General features: G+C 41.1%; 1 protein-coding gene across 6 annotated transcripts in view; it reads left to right on the forward strand.

Moving 5' to 3' along the window:
• Positions 1-3,231: 3,231 nt before the first annotated feature.
• Positions 3,232-27,674, forward strand: part of ppp1r12a (protein phosphatase 1, regulatory subunit 12A) — a 50,779-nt gene continuing 26,336 nt past the window's right edge. For all 6 annotated transcript variants that reach the window (XM_041963753.1, XM_041963751.1, XM_041963755.1 and 3 more), the window contains exons 1-2: positions 3,232-3,526; positions 24,996-25,126. In XM_041963753.1, coding sequence (XP_041819687.1) covers positions 3,290-3,526; positions 24,996-25,126 — 368 coding nt within the window. In that variant the 5' untranslated portion in view covers positions 3,232-3,289. The remainder of the gene's footprint in view (positions 3,527-24,995; positions 25,127-27,674) is intronic.

The following is a 27,674-nucleotide window of genomic DNA, read 5'->3' on the forward strand; positions in this document are numbered from 1 at the left end:
ATCAAAGCAAGGGGTAATGAAAGACAGAAGTTTGTCCAGAAGTCTCATGACATATGCCGCAAGACCGCCCTAAATGTAACAAGTGCCTGTCAGAGGTGAGGCTGACAAATGATTTTTCTCTTGTGTTGTATAATATACTTCCTGCTGAATCCTTCGACGTCCCATCTTATAACAAATACTGAAATCCTGATTCATCCTTTCGCGTCACATCAATCACCGCAATGCAACATCGTGGCAAAAGTGATTTTACTGACAAGTTTGTCAAGTTCAGTGTAAGGTTAGTCAGTTATTCTCTGCTGACTAATGTCTTTACTAAAACAAGCCGCAATGTAGCGCATGTCATCACTGACATCACTGAGGTAAATACAGCTGCCGAGGGGGTACAGCAGGCTGCACAAACAGGATGTATCACTGTACATCCAAGATGTTTTTTACACTGTCAAGTGGCGTATGCGGATATAAGTCGAGGAGTTTCCATGCCTTCGGTACAACAAGAGGCCCCTCTTACATAACTGTATTGTTTACATTGTAGATTTTAGGCAAACTGGAGAGGAGATTTGCAAGTTTAAAAATGCACAAGACCTGGTGGAAATCCCTTGACGTTTTTTTTGCATTTTGTCCTATTTGGCCCTCAGGCACACACAATATCTGAAAAATACAAGCATTTTTGGCAAAACTGAGCCATGTTTTAACTTTTAACAAAATATTTTGATGAAATCCACTTTTAGTGGTCAACACCCTGAGTGAAATCTAAGGGCATGTGTGCCTGTTGTTGTAACCTGCGTGCATCTGCTGTCACATATTCAAAGCCTGTGATTGTTATGAAAATGAAAAGTGATTTAATCAAAATAACCTTTAAAAACAACTGAACCAAAACTGTCAGATAAGCGCAGATCTTTGCTGTTTGTGCTGCATGTATTAACACAGTCTGCAGCTCTAAAATTCATTTGTGTACATCACACAGTACACTCTCATTACATCCAGAGCTGGATGTGGCCCGCATGGCTCGCCTCGTGGCCCTCCCCGTCAAACAGCGGCTTACACATCACTTTCCCTCCAGCCCTCCTGATATCAGCACACTGAAGCCTCTGGCCAACAACTTCCTGACACTGACGCTGTTGGTGTTCCACCATCTCTATGACTCAGTAGAACCACAGTAATTTCCCATGACATTTCTGTAACACTAAGGATCAGTATCAGCTGAGCTGCTCATACTCTCTGTGTCTTAACCTCCATGTTCTGGCTCAGAGTCCCTTGTGCCGCAGCCCAAGTCTCATTTACTACATTTGCAGACAATAAATTATTTAAATCTGTCTACATTCAGCGTCACCGACATGAGGTATCGCTCTGAAATGAGAAAATGAGGGTGGCGTGACTTCACACAATGGCTCATGGTCACAGTTGTATAAATGTTTTGGATCATGATTCTGCTTGAACAGCTTGTTATTCAGGATGTCAACTTCAAGTTCGGTAGGTGGGTGGTATCTAATCGAGCACGAGCAGCATCTTTCTCGGTTTTTAAAACGTCTTTAAAAGCCCAAATAACATCATTATGATCTGAAATGACATCTTTATGTTAAAAAAAAACAAAAAAAAACAGTGGCTGCATGCTTCATACCCACAACTTGCGTATGAGCAGGCAATACCGCACCCCCCGCCAAGTACACATGGGTGTCTGCCAACAATAACACATGGTGGTGCCAAAATAAAAAAAACACTTTATGCCTGGCCACCTTGTTTTTACGCCAGGTTGCGCTGGACCACCCCAGTGCTCAAGTCCTCTAGACATTCCTAGCACTTCAAGTGTTACCCATCAAATCATTACAGGTACTTTGTGGTGAGAAGGCTTCTATTTTCCCTCAGTGAGCAAATGTTTTCATTAGATGGAAACTAAACATGTTACATGTGACATAGTTTGATTTTATTTGACACATTCATGCATGGAAGAAAGGGGAAATACCTCTAAAATGAAAGTTTGTTAAGTTAACATGATGAAATGCCATTTCCTGGAATAAAAAGAAAAAAGATAAGTCACAGTTAGTACATCACAGTCCGGAGGGACACAAGTTCACTTTAACCACAGGTAATGATAATATGATAAAAAAAAAATGACTTAAATAAAAGAGAAATGCACTTTAAATCTATATACTTGGATAAAAAATGAAAACACAGGATGAACAGTTTGACACAATAGAACAGTGTAATATTCTGGATACAGTCTTTGGTCATATAGTCAGTGATTAATAATTATATTCATAATGTTTGGTTTTCAGTATCCCTGTGGAAAATACATAAGTGTGTGTGTGTGTGTGTTTGTGGACTGGGTAATGTAAGAATGGCCTCATAAACCATTTAGCTATGGTATGGTGTTACCATTCATTATTTTCATCTCCATGGTTTTCCTTTCTTTTTCTCTCTTTTGTATAGTTTTCGAAATTTCGTAAAACGTCATATGCTTAATGCTGTCACCACAGTTCTTTCATTTTGTTATATATGAAATTAGTGAATTTCACCGGTAAGTTAATTATCCTTAAATGGCCTTGGAAACTGTAGCTTGACAAATAATAATAATAATAATAAAAAAAATCCTCAACACACAGTCCAACATCTCTCCACAACAACTGAACCATCTCCATGACAACTGAGCAGCTCCTACCACTGAGAACAGCCACGCGATATGGTTAAACACTTTGCAGTGAATTGGACCTTGTGTTGAGATTTAATGATGCTATTCATGCATTGTTTAATGCCCTACATTATTCTTACAAACCCTACTGATATGTTAGATTTACTTCTCACTGATGTAATGATAAATGTCATGGCAGAATTCAGGGTGAACTCTGACTTCGATTATGTATCCAGTATTATCACAGTAAACAATAATCTGTATACATGATAAAAAGCTGAGGAGGGATGGTACAAATACTTGCTACTGTATGTAACAGTGTCTCTCTTTCTGCTTGCGAGCTAGCTGGATGTTATGTAATATTTTCAAGTACTCTTGTCTTATTTGGTGTACACAGTCTATAAGGGATTACCCTGTTCACTCTCCCCTCATAATCTGCTGATGATGACGTTATACTGCAGCTCCTGAGCTCCAGATCTCGCGAGGTTATGGAAAACAATCCAGCCGCCCTCTCTCTCTCTCTCTCTCTCTCTCTCTCTCTCTCTCTCGTTTCCCCCCTCCTCCCCAGCCCTCCCTTCCCACGCCCCAGTGCGCTGTGGGATAGTGGCACTATAAAGTATATCCTCTCTCGGAGAAAGATAAGAAGCCCGAGACAGGAGGGGGATGAAGATGGCGGACGCCAAGCAGAAGAGGAATGAGCAGTTAAAGCGATGGCTGGGCTCGGAAACGGACTTGGAGCCTCCTATTCTGAAAAAGAAGAAGACGAAGGTGAAGTTCGATGATGGCGCCGTGTTTCTGGCCGCCTGCTCAAGCGGCGATACCGCGGAGGTGCTCCGAATGCTTGACCGGGGCGCTGACATCAACTACGCCAATGTAGACGGTCTCACCGCCCTCCACCAGGTTTGTGTTAGCCTGCTATAGGTGTTAACGTCAGTCACTGGCGTTGCCAGCATCATTAGGCACAAATATCGGTTTGCCACTAGCAACTGCTTGTCCTGGAACACCTGTCAAATGGAAGCCATTCTCATCCCGTTGTTTACCTACCTAGCACACCCGTCCTTTTCGACGCAGAGTAACGTTAGAGATGAACACTCTGGTTACTCTCTGAGCTTGGATCTGGCATAACTGTTACTGAAAACCAAAACAGTGCTAACTCTGCATGCAGATTTCAGAGTGCAGTCCACATTAAGCAACAAAGTTGAAATCTTCGCTTTCAGGACTACTTTTTGCCCCAGTAAACTAGCCTGAGTCAGTATCCCCAGTCAGTGGGCGCAGTCTAATTGCTGTACTGCTGCATTTCAGATTGTTACATTGGGTCATTTTCTGTTGTAAATTACATGAAGGACGAACAACCGCCGGTGTTTTTATGGTTCAGTGGTATTGTTGGCTAAAACTAGTTTCGGATACTACGATCGAGTAATGCCCGGAGCTTAACATAAATGTTGTCATTGATTGAGACACTCATCCAGGCAAAGTGAATTCCACAACGATGTGTCTAACCTGGCTAGCAGTAAAAGTCGTTTTGTTGATAAACCCTCCACCGCGACTGCGACTACTCTCTGGAGGGGAAGCTGGAGCTAGCTAGCGTTAGGTACAACGTCATTCGGTTGCAGGCTAATGTTGTCTTTACAAGGCCTTAACTGAATACTACATTTACGGAATTTTCACATCGTTCACAACTGTGTTTGGTATATTAATTAAAGTGTCATGAAGTGGTTAACAGTGGTAAATGGTTTCAGTGCAGTATTCGCCCAGCGGAATGTATGCTACATTAGCAAGATAGCTAGTTGTCGTTAGCTGTTTTGGAGGTTTAGCTAAGGTTAATTCATTCGTTAGCTAACTCGAGAAACTACGTCAGCGGATACCCTTTTGTCTCCAAATTTGACGTTTGGCGGCTGTGGTGTTTTTGGTTTTAACTAGGAGCATACGTGTACCAAATACTTTACTATTTGGCTGGAATATCAGAAGTGCTAAGCTAAGTATTTGCCCGCTAACCACGGTGGCTAACGTTACGTTTACTAGCCCGTGTACTTTCAAAGCCAAATAATGAAAATGGCAGCCTGTTTTGGCTGTCGCTAGTCAGTAACATCAGGTGATACCTTATGTCCGAGGCCTTTTGAAGCTAAGCATGGCAAACGTATGAGCTATGAGGTTCATAAAACAACAGTCCAGTGATTGAACTATTGTAGTGGCTGGTAGTTGCAGTTAAGTTACAGAAAGGAGAGCCCTGATTTGGCCAAGTTGGATTCAATGATGTGTAACGTTACTGTTACAGTAGATCTGCGTTAAACTTTAAATTTCTTCAGTTTGGGTTTGCAACTGCTTAATTGTTATTTGTGGACACGCCATTGTAGTTTATGGATTCATTTATGTTGTTATGTCTTAGTTAATTCTCTGCTATGCTCCAGATGCCACCTTAAATCTCTACCTTACTGTTAAACAAGTAAAATATGCAAGATATTAGCAGGATCCCTTTTCAGATAAAAACATGTATTTTAGTGCATCTAGTGTTATTTGTTACAGATTGAATAAGATTGTATTATGTCACCACTATCAGATCAATATTTCTATTTCATCAATAACAAACTTTAATACTTATGTTATTGTTTTATTTGTTAGGTTGTGAGTGAGTTTGGCTGAGGTTTCTAGCTAGATTTGTTCCCAGTACATTGCAGTTATGTGTAACGCGATGTACCTTACACCTCTGGGGCAAGAGGACACCGCTGATACTTCATTATGGACAAATCAAAGTTCCAGTTATTGCTGGTAGAAACAAGCATTTACACAGTTTCATTCATTGCATCAGTAAGGATACTTTCTCCACCTATTTGTTTGGATAGCAAGTGCTTGAATGATCTAATGATTAATGAAGGAATTCTTACATTAAATGTTTAATGCTAACATAGATCTCCAGTGAGGTCACCTCATTACTCATGCCCACATGTCTAGTCTTAGTAGGCCTAAGTACTGGTAAGTGCACCACCTTGCTACATGGTCTGTTTGTTGTCCAAGACTTTACACCTATTAAAAGTTTTAAAAGCAAGCTTTCTGAGATAGGTCATTAGCCTTTTCTTTGCATGCTGTATTGATTTTATTTGTGCGAATATTTTCTCTGTGCATTTATTGATGGTGTTTTTAAATCGAGCACTATTTGTGCTCAGAGTCTGCTATAATTAAATCTGGAATTAGCATGGCCCCCTGTGCAAACTCATTGGGTGGAAACGTTGCCTTTTTTTGGGCTGATGTCCAGGGATGAGCTAGAGTGAGGAAAGAATTTGATTTGCAGTGCGGCTCTCCAGACCTAACCATCTCTGGAGACGAGAAGCTGCTGTTTGTGTGTGTTGTAGGCCAGCATGTGATCCTGGGGTTTGGGGTCTTTATAAAGGAGTCGAAGAAGGTAATGCAGGGATTTGTGTTTAAAGTGCTAATCTCAGAATTGCAGCGAGGTCAAGATGATGTTACGTGTAATTCTTGGGAAGAAATGAAGTTGAATGGATAGTCAGAGTCAGCTGATGTCTGTCTTGATGTCTTTGTCATTCTTTCCTTAGGCAATTAAGTCTGAACCATAACATGGTGTGGTTTTGTGAAACTAACAAGTTTGGCGCTGGGGTGAAAAAAACAAACATCACAAATAATGTTGACAGTTTTTTTTATTTATGTATTTGCAATAAACTGCACTTCCCTATTCTGTTGAATGAAAGCCTCTGGCTTTGTTGTGAAGTGTGTCATGTTGTTACATGAGGGCTCACTCCTCACTTGGTGCAGCGATATCGCTCCCAATGCTGGTGACCGGTGCAGGGTTATAAATACCAGCGCCACAAGTTCTCCTAACTGGGTTTCAAGAGATGATACTAAGTTTGGATATGACTCAGAGTCTATAGCTCTGCTTTGTAGTGCTGCCCTGGCATAATATCACATTTAGGCTAGAGGTTGTGTCTTTGTGTGAGTCATGGACCTTCTGTCACTCAAAAAATGACTTTTTTGCAGAAGGACCTATAAATATGCTCTCGTCTGTTGTTGTCTGTCTGATTTGATTCATGATGGAGACCACTGCAGGCCATTTTGTGCATATGGACGTTGTTAGGGATGAGGTTTGGTGAATTAGCTAAAAATAATCTGTGACGTCTTCAGTTTTTGAGACATGCAAGAACAGAGTACAGGATATGTCTTTGTTTAGGTTTTGTACTTTCAAAATCACATTTACATTGTGCGATATGATTGACTGAATGGATTCAGGTGGATGGTAAAGAGGATGTACAAGTGAATGAGGGGTCTAGTAGACAAGTGGAGATTCCAGATCTCGTCGGCTATACTCGTCTCATAGGGTAGCATTCCGAGTCCTGTCGTCCTAGCCTGTGCATTCCTCACATGACAGTCGCTGGAAACCATGGCAAAGAGAGAGCAGAGCAGACATTCCTCAGCTGTCACCTAAACCCCTCCCCTCTAGTCATTCTCTCTCTGGCCTGCCTCTCCCCATACAATGCCAAGGCCCAGCTGACTTTTGCCCACTGAGCTCCATCAAGGCAATTAGTATGGAGGTAACCCGGGCTTGTCGCTTCACACGAGAAAATCTCCACGCTGACCCACACCTGAACTTTTTTTTCTTTAGTGTCCGTGGCCTTTACTGATCCCCAGGACAGAGGTGACAGGACTCAACTCAGCTTAACATCTCAGAGTTGGGTATTACAATGCCTCTGCTCTGTTGACATTACACACCCTCATTATGGCCCTGAAGTCTATGAACATTATCTTGCACTGTCTCCATGACAACGACTCAGGGAAGGTTGCTAGTCACTTGTGTTGGTGGATTTGCATGTACAGAGTGGGAGTTGCATAACCGACTGAACAGAGAAAGAGTCTTTGGCAGTGCTCAGCAGTTTGAAATGGGAATCAACTTCATGAATCTTGTAATGGAACAATTACGGAGCATGTGGCAGAAGATGGTGCGGTGGCTGTGTTTCTTTTCATCCAGACCAGCATCAGTCATATTAACACATTACATAATTGCAGTGGCTCTCACTGCAGCCCCAACCCCAAGATTCTCAGCTGTGCCTGAGTCTCGCAGTTGGCCAGTGAGAGGAGCAAAAAAGAAAATGCCTTTGACGTGTCCCCATCCTTCTGATAAAGGCATCATGGCATCCTCTTACAGACCCTAAGCCCCCTGTCTTTCTGCCTGAGGGAGAAACTCCCGCCGTCTCATGAGAGGCCCCTTGGCCGAGACAGGCAAGCATCACATTGCATTACAGATCTTCCCTGTTGCTCTCACCTGTTTTACTATCTTACACAACAGAGATGCAGGTGAGTGAGTTATGAAGAAAGGCTTAATCCACAAAAATCTGTCAGGGCTCTATCTTGATAATCTGCCTGCATAATAACTCCCAGATCTGATGACCGTTGGATAAAGACTACCTAGGATTACATATTTTGAGGGTGAGCTGTAATACAGAGTACGGTTTTTCAGTGGGGTTTGTGGAGATGTACAGCACGTGGCCCACAACATTTCTGAAATGAACCCAGATAACAAAACAATGCCCGTTTGCATAGGTTTAATTAAGAACCCTACTGATATTTGGTATTAAACATTCACGGTACATTCAAGAAGAGTAAATCCTCAGCCTTTTTAATATGTATGGTTATCAGGCTTTCAAATAACTTTTGAAAAGAGATGGATGTTCTTTTCAGTAAAGGAAAGCCTCTCTGATGGCACATTTGTTGTAGAGATCAACATGATTTGTACTTTAACTTATTGTTCATCATCAAGGTACGGGTAGTTAACACATCACTTGGCTTTACTTTGAAATGCATCTTATTATTTGATGCATTGACCATTGTTCGAGCATCATTAATTAGTTGTGTTCTATAAATTACCCATGCTTTAGACACGGCTGAATTGGAAGCAGGATCTGATGAGCTTGACCATTGCGTGTAATATAGTACATGGCACCAGGGTGCTTTGGTGTGCAGGGCGGACTACCTGCCATGTGTAAAGATTGTTTAATTCATGCGGTGAATTTGTCTCTTAGTTGCTGCTTCTGTGATATAACCAGCTCAAGAGTTATTGGTGGGTAGAAAGGATCCAAGGCTGGCATAATAAAGGTTAACTACACTAAAATGTTTGCTTAATGAAATAAAAAATGTGTTGTTGTGTTTCTATGGTAAACTACTCCAGTATTAAGGCTGTAACAGGAGCTCAGTGCCCAACAGTTAATGCCCATACTGTATTCAGGCATTTGATATCTGCCCATTTTAGCAAGTCTGCTTTCACATCACTTTCTTCAAAGGTTGCACAAGGCTTTCAGGTTCTTTGTTAAGGCTTAAGGCCATTGTACAGTAGCAGCTAGTCACTCATGCATTTCTAACATATTGTAGAATACATTAAAGATGCATCTTAATAATTCATGGACTAGAATCTAGACAGTCTAGATTTTATTGTTGTCTAGCTTGTATAGTCAACAGCCAATCCACCTTGAATGTTATTAGCAATTATCATGTTTCAGTTTTTTGTTTTGGCTAATATTTAGACCTGCAGCTTGTAATAAGAACTATAATCATATGTCATTGCTAATGATGCATCTTTCTTTGATATTTCAAAGCCTGGTCTCTAAGCATGAGCCTACACAGACTCATGTAATTTGGTTCTGTTCAGTGCATACAAAAGGCTAATCATAATTTAATTTACTATTCTTATTTGGCCTCTTGTTGCCATTATTCATCTTTTTGATGAGCAGTGTCACAAACAGCACTGCATTCCTGGGGGTACAGTAGAGAGAATATCATTGCATCATGACATAATTAACCCCATGAAACAAAACAGATCTTGCAGAAGTAAACTGTAGCCATCTATTAAGTTCAAACAGATGGCAGTAGCAGCATTACAAATACAAGAAAGAAAGCATGTCTGGATTAATATGGCTCAAAGCCAACCAAATCTGGACACACCAACAGAAACAATAGTAGATGGATAGCGCAGTTAGATTAAGGAATGTCTTATTACATTTTCTGCCGGTATCAGCCTGAGTCAATTTTCAGCATCTGGTTCATGTGTAATCGTTCACCAATATTAAAGTTAAAATGTATCTTGAACTTTACACAGCAGGAACCAATGGGTCTCAAGACCCTTTGTCCTGATACAAAGAAGAATATGTCATTCAGTTCGATGTTGAATTCCAGTCTGCAGTGAATCACTGTAGCACTATTGTAACATCAGCATGCTTGATGGCTGAGGGGGTTAATTTTAGAACTGAAGCCCGGCAACATGTATATTTTACCTGTATATAATTGGCAGGTCTCTCCCTGTCAAGTTGGCCTCGCTCAGTGTTTCATTCAGCTTTTCTACCAACCCCATAATCAACAGCAGGAAGTCCTTGTGGTGTTTGCGCGCCAATGCTTTGCAACATGCCAGGTCATCTGCTGATTGTGACACGTCAGTGTTGTTTTCTTGTACACCGTGTCATGCGAACACATATGACTTTGAAAATTGTCAGCCACCATGTAAAGTAAATGGGTCAGAAGGACTGTACTGAAGCACAACATTTCTAACAGAGTAGTCAATTTGTAAAGGTAGTTTCTTTTTGAAACCAAATTCACAGCGTTGGCTTGATGCAATGGCAACCTAACCCAAGTAACCATTTATAGCAACATATATCAGGGTAAAGGGACACATGTAAATTTGTCGTCAGTGATAGATGGCCTATGTTTGTCATTTAGTTTGTTGAAAGGTTAAACATGAAACTGTTCAGCCTTTAAAGAAGCGACTGTAGTATAGATTTCCTTTTTATAACTAGAAACTGACATGGCTCAGTTAATTCCACTCTGGGTGGATCGTATGCATCCCATTTCTATTTATGTCAATGCTGTGATAATGCATAGCAGGGATAAAATGCCAGAGGCATCCCCACCAGAGGATCTGGAACGGTATTTCAGATGAGCGTTGCTGCAGGTTGGAACTGGTTCACCTGGGGTCATAAGGAGAATTCCTCAGTAAAGTGAACCTGCTGCCACGTATATGAGCTGTGCTGACTTGACTGCAAGGCTACGGACACAGACTTGACCTTGCCCAAGTGCGCAGTTCATGTGGCGCAGAAGTGGACTTTTTATGTCCCACTTAACTTTTAAGCCTGACACAATCATAGCATTGCATAGCCGTACTGTTGTATATGACCTTAGGAAAGTGAGAAGTTGATTTCACACCAAAGGCTGCCATCTCTTCCTTTCTGCTTTTGATGATGTCAGTGTCCACTACTTTAATGCGTATTTGTCACCCATACATGAGACTGTAGCTCTTATCGCTGCAACATTTTGAGAGGAACTCGCCAGGTGCCGAACCAGATTTGTGCCCACTACTCACTTTTCTGTCTGCTCCCACTTGTCTAAGCCGTGCATAGTATAGAGCTGCTGTGAAATGTTTGTGGGATGACTTCACCTTGTTTTTTTTTTTTTCCCACCCTGTGGCACATAGTGTCTGTCTTCCACTTAAGCCAGGTCTTCTTGAAGTCATCCTGCTGTTGTTAGCTTGGCGGCAGTCACATGCCTCACGCTGAGTGTTTTTTATGAGCTGTTTTTGAACTGAAAACACCTGGACCCAGAGACTGAATTCCTCATTGTCTTACAGAGCAGCGAGTGCAATTAAGGCAGAGATTGCATGTCCATTTGTTGTCTGTTGAAGGGTGAGGTTACATTCTTTCCAGTTATTCTCAAAATGGCTGCATCTTCAGCTGACGAATTGAGGGACACAGAGTTGAACATGATGATTGGCCCATTATACACAATCTACACTTTGTGTTATTGTTAAGCCATGAGACACAGAACATGACACCCTTACAATCTCAGTTGGGAAAGCTATTTCTCATTGTTGTCTGTACCTGTCACAGACTGCATTACTGTATATTCGAAAGTACATCATATGTAAGAAGTGATGCTTATTTCACTGTCATACATCAGCACTAAGAATAATATTGTACTGATACAACTTATGTTTTTAAAGCTAATATCATCTGGTAGGACAATGTACTAATAAATTGCTGCATCTCTAAAACTCTTCCTTCACACTTGATTGGCATTGATTTTAACGCTAATCCATGAGTGGCCATGTGATTGAATGAAGCTGCTGTTTGCTGTGATGCCACCCCATTACTGGTCTTTTAAGTAAGCACATGCGAGTCATAGTCTTCCTGTAGATAAATAGCAGCGTCAGTAAATGGGCCTGGACCTTGACAGTCTAAGTACTTTGGCTTGTGATTCAAATGGACTTATGTAAGTATGGCCTCTGTGCTAGCTAGAAGCTCATGTTCTTTCTATTAGTTTGTCTGTTTTTCATGTTTTTAGTCATCTTAAATATTTTTAAACCTTGTTGCATGCCAAGGAAAGGCTTTTACTGATATCAATGTTTCCTGCTGGTGCTGGTATGAAATATTATTATATACACAAATGGTCAATATGATAAATTCTTTTGACTCTTCTCTCTTACATTATATAGAGGTAGTGACGGAAAGTCATGATGCCTTTGTTGATCAAAGAGAGGTAACAAAAAGCACAAAAATTTAATAGCAAGACTGAATGTTAAATAAGACGAGGATGAAATGACATCATTACAGTGTCCTTAAACTGAATTCTATCTCCATGTTTTATAGAGCATAAATGTCCGGTCACTGAGTCCAATTAAGCCGAGATGTTAATAGACTGTTAAATTAATAATTAATTAACCACAACCATTCTGGCAGCTGTATAGAGAACAAAGAATTCATTACAGTGCGACGCTAAGACAGAGTCAAGTTATAATCCTCAAGATGTAGGCCCTGGGCATTTTATAGATCATGTTAAGTAAAAAAAACCCCCTCTAATTCTGGTCCATATATTTTGATGATCAACACCACTGTGCAGGAATCTTTCTCAATGATTAATTGATGACTGGGTAACCACAGTGTCATCTCTGGGCCAGTGTTTTCATGTGATACATGTTTTAAGCCTCTGATATTGATCGTGGATATTAACGTGGTTTACCATTAAATTAAGAGCTTGCTTCAAATTTGCATCCATATCTCTTCTTGTTTTTTATTCAGGTTGTTTTAAGGACAATAAAAATGGATGCTCTTGTGCTCTGCGTTTTCAGGCCCAGAACTTGGGGAGGAAGGGGGGTATTACTCGTCTTTCCTTACTGAGGTGGTGATGGTAGGAGGGATCAGGGTGTAAAGGGTTTCAGGCCAGAGAGGAACAGGAAGTGACTGTTTATTTTTCTCATTTCCTCTTTGAGGCTCCACTAGTGAGCCTGCTTCTTCCACTTGCTCTGCTTTTCCTACTGACACTAGTGTAATATAGACACATGTACACACATTTAAGCATAGAGCTAGCTGCACTTCCTTGCTGAGTAGTTTACTTAAAACCAGGGAATCAAATATGCATTCTCATCTCTCAAATTGATTTTCTGGTTTTAATCTTTGTAAGGTTGGAGATGAATGAGATCTATATTTTATTACTACAGTATATAATTGCTTTGCTATAATTTCACTCCTAGTTGGAAGTCTTGCTGTGGACTGCAGTTGTATCTTTTTTGTAGGGCTGCAAAACAGTTGAAAATAAAATAAAAAGCACCATATGGACAAGTGCAATTTTAAATCTAATGTACATTAAAAGGATTTTTTAATTCATTTTGATTTTTGATTATTACAGTTGAGGTTCCAATGTATTCATTTTATTATAGTCTACTGGTCTTTCAGTCTTTGGTCTTTGCGTGACGGTTTACTAGCAAGTCAGCATGCATTGTGATGCAATGTTACTCTGGTGGTGATCCATATTTGTGCTGGTAATGGCTATAAATTGGTAGCATGCCTGCAGGGCAGACCCTGGCACCCACACTATCCATTTAACCTCTTGGGTTCAGAGCTTGTTGGCGTGAGTGGTGACACAGTGCCAGTACACTGGGGTAAGAGGGGATGGGAGGGGGGTGTACTGTGGACCATTCTCAATGCCTCTTTAGTAGACTGATTGTCAGTGACTGCTGACTGAGCTATCTACTGTCCTCCGTATAGTAGCCTCCACATAAGGGCTCTATTATATGGAAATATCAACAGAGGTTGTATTCTGCCATCTCTCCGTGGCTATCTGACCTCTCTGCTCCCCCCCCGCCCGGTGCCCCCTCTCGCCTCTGGACCCCTCACATGGAAACTAATTTGGCTCTCAAGTGGGGCTATTGTTTTGGCTGCTGAGCGAAAGCCCAAGTGAAACATACAGTTACAATCTTGCCGGCATTTTTTCCCCCCTCTTCCTCAATCCTGGTCTTCTTTTTCCATGGGAATCCCAGGGCCATATATGGTCGTCCTCAGTAGCAGCAGCGGCGGCAGCAGCAGCAGCAGCAGCAGCTAGAGCACTGAAGGCAGAGGCTGTGTGTGTATGTATGTTTGTAGTCTGGTTACAGCTCCCAACAGGGCTGATCTAGTGGAAGGACCCAGCTGGTCGCCCTGCAGCATTCTAACCCTCCCCCTCGTACCCTCTGGCCCCATGAACCCTGCCAATAGCACAGGAGCTGTGAGCTCTTTGTCTCAGGCGTAAACAGACACACACGTAGATGTACACCACCTTACAGAATGAAAATTCACATTGTATTCTCTCTCACAAGTTATAGATTCACTGATCATCATGTAATTCTTTTTTATTCATGTCTGGCTTATTCTGTTTCCAGTATAATTCTTACTTTTTACACCACGTCTCTCATTGTCTGGGCTGATCTGTCTAACACACACACACACACACACATACAAAAGCAGACAATAACGCTCTCATACTTACATGCAGGCGGTAAGAAGGAATTCCTTTTGTGGAAGTGGCTGCACGCCTCTGAGCCAATGACGTAGCCCATGAGGAGTGGCCAAAGCGCTGATGCCTGAAGCCCCAAGGCTAGGAGTATTACTTATCTGGGAATTTCTCCACTGGTATGCTAGTCCAGGGCCTTACTGGTTCGGTGGTTTCGGAGAGAAGTTGTAGAGGAGTAACGTAAGAGAGCGAGAGGCCGGCTCTGATCTCCAGAAGAAGCTGCTTTGTTGTCCATACCGTTGCTTCATATGGGAGAAAACTGGTCCTTCGCTTTTGAGGACAAATAAAAAACAAGTCCTATGTTATTAAGCTTTGTTGTGGATGCCTTAAGGACAAATTCTGAAAGCCAACAAGCCTCCTTCTGTCTCCATTTTGTACATGCAATGTTTGAGAAACCTTACACCATAATACCTAGATAATGTTTTGGCTTTCCTGACAGATACTAGAGGGTTTCAACCGTCATCCATCTCACCACAGAAATTACAGCAGTTTCACTCCCCCCACATCACACAAACAAGAAAACTAGAGAGACCTCACTGAAAGCACCAGATGATTGCAAGGAATGGCAAAAATTAGCAAGTAAAGTTTGTTTTTATGAGTTAGTGTTTAATGTGTTTTCTTAGAGAGAATGGTAGTGATATCACCTTTCGTTTCCACACGCCATGTTTTTTAAAGGGCACTGAGTGTCTTGTGGTTTTGTAAGTGCTTTGATCCAAACCAAAGTCCTGATCATAATCGAAGTGAGAGTGACTCAAACCTTTTGCGGTTTTGGGGTTTGAACAGCTGTTTCAGAGCTAAACAATCCCCCTGGCACGTTGATAATCTCTTATTTTGTTACTGTTGTAGTTTTACATGTAGTGAATGTAACATGATTCCACTGATGAGCTGTGTGGAGATGGAGAGATTTTTCATTGGGGCTGTTTATTTAGTTGAAACTTCAGTTGAGGTCTATGGATTATTCTGTGCAATCTTGACATTGTTTCTGGAAATATATATATGTATATTTACAATATAATGTTCAATTCAATGATTGAGCACTGCAAAGCGAATTCCATTCTCCACCACTGGCTAACTAAGTGCAACGGTAGATGCCACAAGGGGAAAGGAAGTTAAAAAAAAAAGGTATTTCTGTGCCTGATTAAGGTGAACTGACCTGTGATATGTGCAGAATTTGTTAGATAATTTATATGGGACAGTATTGCCCTTTTTTTCCACAGTAGACAAAATACCCCCTTGTGGTATGATAATATTTGGCTGATAAGGTTTAGAAATTATTTGGAATATTGTCAAAATACTCTGCAATTGCTTAATATTCTGGTATTCAGTTTAGGTTAATATTTGGATGATTGCATTTTGATATGCAACGATAGTTGTTATGACATCCATTTCCATCCTGGCACACACTGGTGTTATCATGGGCAATGGGCGTGCATGAGGGTTCAGTACAGTTCACATTTGAACTGATACTGGTTTACCTGAAATTTCTTATGGTGCCTTTTTCGGTACTTTACTCCCTCCGTAATAGCAAAAATGTAATTCCAGTTTTAAAAACATAAGCCATATTTCTCAATGTCAACATTAGTATTTATTTAGAACATTTTGTTATTTATTTTGAACTTTTTACACGCCTCACTGAATAAAACCCTTCCCTCTGAAACCCATCCCTACAACCTCTAGCCTGTCACAGTCTGTCACCAGGCCATAGCGTGAGAGGGAATGTTATTGTTAAAGAAGAAGAAGTAGATTCTTGCATTGCTTGCACACTGTTATATTTCCCTGAAAATAGCATGCAGTTCACATGCAATGGGTTTCATAATAAGGTGTACTAAATAGCATGTTGCTAATACATTTCAGAGGCTGAGTGTTGGCTAACACTATTAAAAATGCTCAGCTTACGTTAACTAAGACATCGGAAAAAAGCCCAGTTATCTCCAAAAACAACTTAGTCAACTAGCTAGTTAATTACCTGATGATATCATTTAACTTGTCGTTACCTCACTTTAAGTTTTTTCGTCCATGGAGGGTCAGCTGGCTGCAGGTGTACTAATGACATAGTTTCACTCTCTCTCTTTCATCTCTGTACTCTGCAGTACTCGCTCACCCAGATGCGCTCTCATTGATTTAAGGTGTATCAGAGCTCAGTAGTGCCAGCATAATTCAGTCAGTAGCCTTAAAAGTTCTGATTTTGGTACCCAGCTCTAGCATGCACCATTATTATTGTTATTGAATGTGGAATAGCTGCTAGTACAATTGGCTTAGCTTAGCTCCCAGCAGTAAATCGTGCAGGAGCCACTGTAGCGGTTTTCTGCAGGGTGCTTGAATTGGCCATCTGAGGGTGCTACTAAAGGAAGTCAAGGAGGGGAGGGGTCTTCAAGTGTCCCCTTGATGTGGAGTGCTGCTAAATTAAGCTTGGAGCTCTCTGCAAGATGGTCCGGAGGATAATAAACCTACTCTTTTATACACACTCAGTAGCTATACCCCTTTGCTGAGGTGTCTGTCTGTTAAGTGACGCATGTGGTGCAAAATTTTGTAATTGCCTTCTGTGCTTATGGGTTGAGCCATTTCGGTTCTCATTAACATAGAATGAAGCTCATGATTATGACCTCTATTTGTATCTAATTTTATTCAATAAAGATGTAGATCTGGCTAGCTAAAAGTATTTTTATGGAAGTCTTGTATTCTCATGATAAGAGAAAGTCTGATGTCCTGCTAGCCATCACATCCCACATCTGCAGAAACATGGGAAATAGCCTCACTGTGGATTCAAAACACATTAGCTACAGTTTTAGGTCAATGGCTTACTGGATCACCAACTGGGATCTTGTATTTCTTTATGCCAAGTCTAGTGTGTTTTGATGAGACTAGTAGTAGTGGCACCCACATGATTGGATGACAATACTTTTTTTTCTATAAAAGGTCATGAGAACCACTCCAATAACAGTTAAAAGTCATGCCTGCAAGAGGTTAAAAAAAGAAAGATGGCACCTCAGGACGCTCCAGCTACATTATTTTTTCTGATGTTGTCTCACAGTGGTTTGCTTTTTGCGCTGCCTTCAGGGGCTATCCGAGCAACCCCCATGTGCTTTAAAATGAAGTCCTTTCTTTATTTATTTATGTTTCTTACAAAAGCCTGACAAGCCCTGAACCCGTGTTCCCTTTTTGGCTTTGTTGTCGTGGCAACGGCTGCTCTCCTTTCTTAGGTGCACGTCATGGGTACATTTTTGGGCCCGCTCCGAGAAAGGCTTAGCCCATCTTCTTTGCGGCACTAGTAGGGAGTAGGGCTTGAATTCCTCTATATTATTTCAGGATTAGACTGGTGCATATGATGGACGCTGTGTTGTTTCTGTCCTAATCTTATCCATATTTATCCTCACTGACTTAGGAAGGTTTATTAAGTTAATCTGTTGATAGCGCCCATAATCAACCCCACGCGGGTACAGTTAATTGATGAGTGTGTGAAGTTGAAGGTATGTACAGTATATGGTCCTGCTTTAGTTACCTTTCTGTCACAGGAATTTGTTGACCAAGCGCTGCTCTACTCTTTTGAAACCTTGTCTTATTGCGACATGTCAACACGAAGAACACTGAAGAGGTATTTGCATATATCCAGCATTTATGACTGCTATTTATCTAACAAGGTTAGGCCTGATGACATGTTAATGTTTGTCTATGTGAACAGCATGCTTTCCAGTTGTGAGGCCAGTGTGTATTTTTTATGTGTCATGTCTCCTTGGGGTGCTTTACATTAACTCTGGCTGGCTAGGCAGGTTTCTCTTGTCTGCTCTTTTCATAAAGTGCCACTTGAGGCCAGTTCTTTCTTGACAAATACACGCTGACTGTCCAGTCAGTGATGTCTGGCTGATGTTTATTTTAATGTGCTCCCCTACACCAGCTCATAAACACAGAGGACACATTTCGTGATTTAGAGCTAATGTTTTGAGGAGTTGGAAAAGAACATAGTAGGAACGGTTCTGTATTGTGAAAACGATTCCAAGTGGTCTGTCACAACCTCAAGGATCAAATGGGCTCTGCTGAGGCATTGCAGTAGATCCTGCTGCACTGTACATTCCTACAATATAAACATATGATTGGCTGTGGTATTATTTTTCTGCTTTACAGCACTGTTAAATGATAACTGATTCACCTGACGTAAAATAATTTCTCTGAGATTTCTTCTCCCTATTAGACATTTCTCTTCCAAACCCTTGAAGACATCTTGTAATGACACCTACTTTCTGTGGATAATAAATTTTCATTAGATTGGATCCTTGACTTTAATGGACCATGGTTCAGATTTTTCAACTTCAGTTAATTTCTAATTAGACATGAGTGAATTTTACTCATTTTCTTGCTCCATTGCTAACCACATCAACAAAGCCTAATGGATAAACAGAGTTTAATGTACACTGCTCCTGAAAACAGCTCTATCGACCAATTAAATGGAGCATCCTGTGTCCATTGATTAGGTTAGTACATGATTTTGTTCCTCTTTTTTTCCCCCTGTTACATCAACTTCCCAGAAGCCTCAGTTTCCATTAGAGAGACCCTTTTATCAGAAAGGGTGGCAAGGACTCATCCTTCAGTCCTCCCCAGCAAACTGACAGGATATATCTAAGTGATACCTAACGTGCTGTGGCCACATGGTGTTTAGCCAGTCAGTATTTCTTTTCTTTCTTAATGTGGCGACCTTGGCTTTCTCAGGTCTACTGCACATGTGGAGCAGACCTTAGTATCATTGAAAGGATTCATGCACAGTCTGGAACAAATACTAATCCTGCAATACAGTAAAGGTATCATTACAATCGAAATAAGGAATCAACCCAAATTTTTCGCAGAACTTTTTTTAAAATGTTTTGTCATTTTGGTCCTCCTTCTATTGTACTGTATGACTATATATTGTAGATTGGTGGACATTTCGGAAATTGTGTAGTTGTGATAAAAATCACACTTTTACCTATGGTTTGGTTTATTTCAACTTACGTTTTCATCCTACTCTTCTTCTTTATAGTGTGTAGTCTTGCCATCCATCTCACACATCCTATTCACCCAGCGGCTATTTTCCCCTGACGTCACACTTGTTGGGAAGCTCAAATGCCGCTATCAAAAGCCAAATCAAAACCCTGTTGCAGCCAGCACCTGATGCAGGTGGAATCGAGCCATCGCCATTCAACCATTTCCTTGCTGATTTTGCTGTTTCATAGTGTTACACGACACAATAGGAAAGACGTAAATTCATTCTGAAATATCACTGCACATCTCAGAAACATTTGCTTAAGCCTGTAAGTAAAACCTACTGGATATAATGAAGCTTTCAATGTAACGTAACGTAACAAAGCAGACGTGTCTTGCCAGACTCTATATGACACACAAAACACTCACTGCTAAAGTGCTTGGAACACACTTTTTTGTTGGATGTAGTCTGTACATTTGCACAGAAATGTGTTCTAGGCAGCATAATGTTGCGTAACGTTACCGACTTAACCTGAGCATTTCTGAGGTTGGTTGAAGAAACGGTAAGACAGTTAACGTTACGGTGCAATTTCAAATACATCCAGTGCTTTTTACGCCAGGCTAATGTCGAATAAATGTGTCCAAGATGTACGTTGATATTTCAAAAAAAAAATTACGCATTTCCTGTTGTGTCAAATCGAGTTAAACGGCAATGTTAACTAGGAAGTGGTTCAACGATATTAGTAGCTGATGATTTATCAAATATGCTGTTATACCTTGAAGTATGGCCCTTGGAAAAGGGCAGGCATGCTTGTGTGATCTTGTACTTTTGCAAAATCAAGCTGCTTCGCAAGGTAGCACAGTAATACAACATTATGCTTTTTGATGACAGCATTTGACCCTCCTACCCTGAGTGTGACATCAGAGGAAAATGGCCACCTTGTGAATATGGTGAATTGCCTTCATGCTTGACAAGGCCTCCTCTCTTCTCCCCATCTCAGACACGCTGGCCAAACAGGTTTAAATGGCAACATGTTTAAGAGTGAGTCATTACATGTCTGAATGTTTCGCTGTGAGCACAGTGCAGGTCCTATATGTCATTTCGAGGCTGATTGCGATGTGTGAGACAGGATTAAGCCCACAGTGGTTCTTAATATAGTTAAATGAAAGCTCAATTCCCCTTCGACTCTTGCTTCTCTACTCTGACTCACTCTGCCTGCTGTCAGATATAAAATATATTTTTTTAGATATTTTAAATAACCTTACAGGTGATTGTTGGTGCAAAGTGAGGTTGCAAAAGTCTGTGCTGCCCCCCTGACATTACTGCTTTTCTCTGCACATTCTTGTCTGTACATTCTTGTCTATTGGTTGAGGAGTATGCCCTTATGCTCTTGAAATAGAGGAGAGAGGACACCACGGTACTTTCTCTTGACTATCTCCTTCTTTCTCCTGCCCCTCTGGCCACTAAACTACACATACTCTTGATGCAGGCTGTCACTCTGGCACCTGTCAGCCATAGAAAATTACAGCCATTAAGGGATTACTTTGTTGGGCTCCAGTAGCTGTTGGGAGGAGCCAGTGGATGAAGGTGATGCAAAGAAGAGGGAGGTCACAGCCAGCACTGCGCTCGCCTTAAGGGGCTTGTTTCCATTCTTAGAAGGAGAAGACTTTGAAGAGATAATAAGTGTGTGGGTAGTGACTGAGGGGGAGGATTTAGATGGAGGGTATGGAGGACAGGTTTCAGACAAGAAGCAGAAAGCTGTAAGAATCTTTTTTTCCACTTGCATGTAATTTTTCAGCAGTCACAAATGAAAATCTCAACATCAGCACAGTGCATTGCATGGAAAAGGTATCTGATTAAATGATCACCTGTCATCTTTTGTTAAAAGTTGTGCTTGAACACACAGGAAAGACGACAGCTGACGGCCATCAGACAGCCAACATACACATTTGTTCTGCGCCTGCACAAACAGAAATAACCAGCCACTAGTCTGTATGATGCAAAAATGAAAACTGTGGAAAATTATTCAGGGTACAGATTAGCCTACCATTTTCACTCCAGTTGGAATCTGGGGACAGTTTCTTTATGTGTTTGTAATGCAAACCAAAAAATGTGTAATTGAAAAAATAATACTGAAAGTTTTCTTTGCTTTGAATGTGTGTTTTCATTTGTAGTCTTTCGATTGTGGAACAAGAAAACAGAAGGCAGTGGTGAAAAGTGGAGAGAGACTACTGCAGCACGATTAAACGTGGACCAACAGATTCACTCAGCTGAATAGCCAGTCAGACCACTCATTTTCACTTACTGCCTTGAATGGCAAGTCAACACACTCAGTCCGCTGTCGATAAGGGCCCATCTGTGCCACTTGTTTTTATTTCGAATCCCATAAGGAAGTTGAATTCAGTGCAATGAGGATAATGCAGGAATGGCACAGCAACATGGCAGCACATGGATGTAACCAAAGAGTGTGATTGCCCCTGAAAAAAGACACAGCCATCCTCCTGCAGCCTCATAGGGCAAAAATATGGTAGTTCATCATTGCATGATAGCAGAGTTAATGTGATTGCTACCAATATGATGCTGACGGATAAAGCTGTATATAGGGATTGTCTGTTACACTTGAATAAATGTAGTTAGACCTGTCTAGAAGACCCAAAGCTTGATTTTTAAAGCCATGAACCACATGCTGTCTTTGTTGACAAAACCATATTGTGGACTTGGATGGGAACATCAAGCTGCCATTTGTTGGGACAATGTAGCCACATCGTTGGACATCCTATTAGCAAACTCATTTCACTAGTGATGACAGGTGCAGACTGCAACAATTTCTTAGTAATATCTTTCCTTGTAGCCTGCCCTCTATCACAGTTGGATGAACCCTGTCTGTAAAATAAGTCCATCTGCACCTGGAGAAACTCTGTGCCTGAGCTCCCACACACACGACCGAATCACATCATACACAAACAAGCACACACACACACCGTCAGATAAGCTCAGTGAGGCCTTTGCAGGCAGTCTTCGACTCTGGCCATGTACGGCATTGTAAACGGCCCAAATTTGGACAAGGATTCCAGCCAGATAGTCGTGTGCCCTGAACGTGAGGCCGCTGTGTGTTCGTGTGTATCTGTTTCCCTTGTCAACGCATTTGTTGTCATAGCAACCTCAGGAGAGAGGGAGAGCGAGACAGTCCAGGCACAGTGTTCAATGATGGGGGCGAGGGGGTTGGGGTGGCAAACTTTGGTTTTCATATTGCAAAGTGGTAATTGTTGTGGATTTCAAGTGTGTATCTGTACTGATTATTTACGACAATGGTTATCCATCAGTGAATGTGTGATTCCACCAGTCAGTTCATAACCGTTGAGCATTTTGCTTAGCGTGTCCGATAGCTGCAGAGATGTGCTGGTTTTTCCACTTGAGGACTTTGTTTCTGACCAGTGCTTTGCAGATCACCCGCATCATCATGTGTTTTTGATGTGAGGTCACTTCTTAACCTCAGGGCCTGTGTGTGTCATGAATGCAGAGAGCACTGCAGGCTCTCCATTGGTGCTTTTCATCTGTCTTGTTTTATATGTTGAGCAGAAATGTGACCTTGACAGCTTGCTCCTTCTCAGGCTTGTGGCCATGTAAAGGTGCCGTTGCTCAAACTGTACAAATTATATACAAGATTTTTATATTTAGTATAGATAGATCGGTAGGTAGCTCTTATAGAAAATGTCTGAATGTGATTATGTACACAGTGACATATGGGTGAAGTGTAAGTGTAAAATCTATTTATTGTGAGAAGTTCCAACTTTGGTTAAATTCTTCAGTATATGCTAATCATGTTTGTTTGGAAACAGCAGTGGGTTAGTGGTTTGCAGTATTGCCAAACAGTTAGAAGGTCCTGGGTAAGCTTGTTGTGGCATGAGAAATTTCACAGTGGTGCAGAACAATTCCCAATGCAGACATTTTTTTAAAACTATTTTTGGGGCGATGTCTGCTTCATTAAACAGGAGACAATAGAGAAGAGACAGGAAATGGGGAAAGAGGGAGATTGGCGATGACGTGTGACAAAGGTCCATGGCCTGGCTTGAACAGTAGGGATGTTGCAATTAGGCTACATGGTTGGTGTCTGAAAACCAAGGCCACCAGAATATTCCCAAAGACAGAGATTTTAAATGGCTTTCTTTAGACTACATGGAACAAATCCAATGAGCCAAAGACAGTCATAGGTTTTCAACAAAAAGAAAACATGACAAAGACATACTGTTGCATACTACGCATTAAAAATTGCTGGGTATAGAATAGACTCTGCATGTCTAATAACATAGTTTAATGTAAATAATTTAAATTTCCCTGATACATTCAAGCAGCACTTGTCTAACAAACTGATTAAATGTATAACGGAAACCTGAAGTACGCCCACCCTGGTGCAAAATCTGCTTCATAATGTGGGAAAAATCACAACATCTCCCACTTCATGAGTCAGAAGATCTTAAATTAGATCTCTCCCACTTGCGGCCACTATTTATTTCTGTGGGTATCACTTTTGTTTGCACTGTGTTGTCAGTCATACATGGTTTGATTTGCTGCACTGCTGGGATCAGAAAATGGTTGCATAACATCATGGATGGCGTGAACAAAATGAGACCAGTGCATGCTTAGCGCCAACTGTCCTTCGATGACAGCGTGGTTGTGGGATGTGCCAATCATTATCAGAAATCCAAGGTATTTTTTTCGATGGTCTGCTAGTTTGCCTGCCTTGACTTCTCTTTGACTGGATGCAATGACCGAAATTAAAATTTGGAAATCTGGCTGCATAACACTGTCTGTACCACCTGCCCAAGCAAGCATAGACATGCTGATTTGGGCTAGTTAAGATATTTTAGCATGGAATTTGAATGGTTTCGCTTCAGATGTTCTGTAAAGTGCTCCAAATTTTACAGATGGCATGCATGTTGGACATCCTCCTGTCCTCAAACAAGAGACTAGCTTTAAATCTGTAGCTTGTCCCCCACACCAGAGAATGGCACATTATGATTAGGACTGATTAAATAAAGAGGGCAAGCACTTGGTGCAAATGTGTTAAATAAAGCTGTTTCACCACCACAGATGTGGATTTAATCGAGTTACTCATCAGCTGCTCCGTGTAAGAGAAGAACGCATGGTGTGCGCGTGTTTGTGGTCATTTAAGTGCTTTGATTTATTACACTTGAGAAAATATTTGGGTAGCAGGCAAAGACTTTTTAAGCAAAAGCAGTCTTTCAAAGTGTTTTTAAAGTGAATCCTCTTACTGTTTGCATAAAGAGCAGTGTATAGGCACAGCACGTCAAAGCCTCCATCAGCAGTACTACGCTATGTGGTATTTCAAGCACCCCTGCTATGTGCAGGCATTTTGGGAACGCTCCGGCTGCCAAAATTTCCCAACAATTCTGAAAGCACGTGGCAATCAATCAGACGCAGTGCTCTTTCCATGCAAGCAAGTTGTAAGTGTAGCACAGGCCATGCCACTGACTTAAGCTCATATACACATGTACATGTACACGCACACATGAACTCACATAGACACAAAGGGCAGGTCACTCTTGCTTCTTACAGTGGCCTGACACTCCTTTGCTCTCTCACCTCTCGCAGGCATGCATAGATGACAATGTTGACATGGTGACTTTCCTGGTGGAGCATGGAGCCAGCATCAACCAGCCTGACAATGAGGGCTGGATCCCCCTCCACGCTGCAGCCTCCTGCGGATACCTAGACATAGCAGAGTAAGTACTGAGAGTCCTGTTTACAAGGCAGTTTATTCAGTTTCTAAGAAGCAGTATCTGTTTCATCAGGTTTGATTTCTGCAAACTCATCCTTACATCCTGTTGTATTTATCTTATTCTAAGAAACTTTTTTTTTTTTTTTTTTTATAACTGCTGCACCTTTCAGTCTCAAGATTGCATGAAAGTATCTGAGTGATAAGATCAGTAGGGTTCCTGTATAATGTTCCAGTTGGTGCTACACAATTTCAGTTGGATTGTCAAGCACAAAGTGACATCAGGGCTGATGCGGCCGCAGCTGAGGTCTTCACGACATCTTTAAACAGCTTTAAGGTTACAGAGCAGCACTCTTCACTCCAGATTTTTATTTTTTTTTTCATAAAACTGGCCTCTCTATGCAGTAATATTTTTAGAATTGGTGCTGCATGACCAGAGGTAACAGAAAAAAGGGCTGTGAAGTTCCAGAATATACTGGGTCGCACCGGACCAGTTAACGCTCCTGCTGGTGTGCAACACCCTGTGAACTGACAAGTGCTTTGTTTTGGCTTGTCCGTTTTCACGCCAGAAAACTTTGCCCGGCCGCAAACTTTTTTGCATTGCAGCTAAACCTTACACTGAAATGTGTCTCTGAAAACATTTGAGCCACGGTAACAGAATCTTTGACAGTTTGATCTAACTTTCATGAGCCGCATTTGTTCTTTTGAATATACTACCCACTTTGTGATAATACAAAACTCGTTGAAAATCTGCAAAGTTTCCTTTTTTATGCTATCCTCTAAAGCCTCCCAAGAAATGCATGTTTACTATAGAAACGCCAATGGTGCTGTGTCAGCTAGCATGCCAGAATCAGCATGTTAGAAGCCATCATTTTCAGTCACATACAGTTCTTGTCACATTTTGACAGGAGCAGAAGCTCATCTGATAGCTCAGATACACTCTGTTAGAGCGATGTAATCAAATATGGACAGATCATTGTCAGCCACTATATCTGGAATCAAGCTCTAGAGTTGCACTCTAGCATTTACTTGCCACTAGTCCTTTTCAGGTAAGAAGCCTGCTCATAGGACACAGAACACAACACAGAGATGTTATCAGAAGATATTTAAACAGGCTAAAGGGGGCTGGAGGAGCTCAGTTGTGCTCATTGTTCAGCACATTGGGAGTGTGCTGTGACCTGCTTTACTTCTGTGTTACATTACAGGAACCTGGCTACAGATTTATACCCACTGTTGATGTTTTTCCAAAAAGTAACAAGTGCAACAACTATCCTCTGTAGGAGGATAAACATGTAGCTTACTTGCAAATTTCTGCATGGTAATATCTTTTTTTTGTTTTTCAACAATGATGTGGAGAAATTATATATTAGCTGCTTCATTAAAAATGTCCCCTCAATTTTAGTGCCGTAACTTCTCAGACCCAGGAAGTCTGTGTCCATGAACACAGCATCAGCACTGGGCTAGTATTACAGAAAACAATACGTTTTTTGTTGTCACGTAATGAATGAAAAGGTCAAGTGGTTGGCCTGATATGGGTGACTAATGGAGACATCATGTCACAGAATGAAAGTCTGCAACCTGATGTGGGTGGTGAGCTCTCAGTAGACCCATTTTAATCCCAGCATCCTCATTCGCATTGACGGGAACTCCAAAGCAGGACTGTATCGCTAAGCCCCTGGTGTCACCACAGTCATCTAATGGTAGGGTTGGTTAAAAATCCCACAGTGAGACTCCAGACCACAAAGCCATCAAACCTAGCAAAGTTGACCCAAAATAGGCTGAATAGAAAGTCCAATCAAGATGATATAAAACTTATAAACGTAACTGCACTCAGTCAGTTGCCATTTAGGGGGAAGTCATAAGCACTGAGTCCGTTTCAAGTGGTGTGTTGGCCTAATGAGAAGGGCCTGAGTCTCACCGCAGCTTTAACTGGAAGCAGCTGAAGTCAAGATGTTGAATGGTTAAAAAGGCATGAATCTCTGCTGGTGGGAGACAAAGATGTATAAAGGGTTAAATCTGTAAGTATTTTAGCATGCAGTTTTAGATGCTGATTTTAGTTGCCTGCTATTATTTATAGAGCATTTTGTCATCTAACCCCGGGCTTGTCATACTGTCAGATGAGTCTGCAAAGGGTCATGCAGACATAGACTGTTCATAGTTGTAATATTTATTCAATTTAAACTAAATCATGTTTGAAAATAGTGATAATGTATATACCAAGCAATGTTTTGGTTAAATCTGCAATATGACAAATTTAAAAAACATCCATTGTCTCCATTGTCTGTAAGATATAAAAGCCATCACAATTATCACAAATATATTCAGCAGTCTTGCTTTGATTGCAGAATAATCGCAGCTGTCAGGGTTTTAACAGATTAACCGTTAATTACCTTTTTATACTGTAGGCTTAGCCATTTAGAGATTTTTTGTTGTCAAGTTTAAATCACCATTTAAAAATGTTTTGTGTGTGTGTGTTGTGACAAGCATTAGTTTTTAGGATTTGATTAGATTGTCCATTTGTATTTCTCACTTCAGCCAACAATGAGCTCTATTTG

Source organism: Chelmon rostratus, chromosome 22 (genome assembly GCF_017976325.1).
Source record: "Chelmon rostratus isolate fCheRos1 chromosome 22, fCheRos1.pri, whole genome shotgun sequence".
Classification (NCBI taxonomy): Eukaryota; Metazoa; Chordata; class Actinopteri; order Chaetodontiformes; family Chaetodontidae; genus Chelmon; species Chelmon rostratus.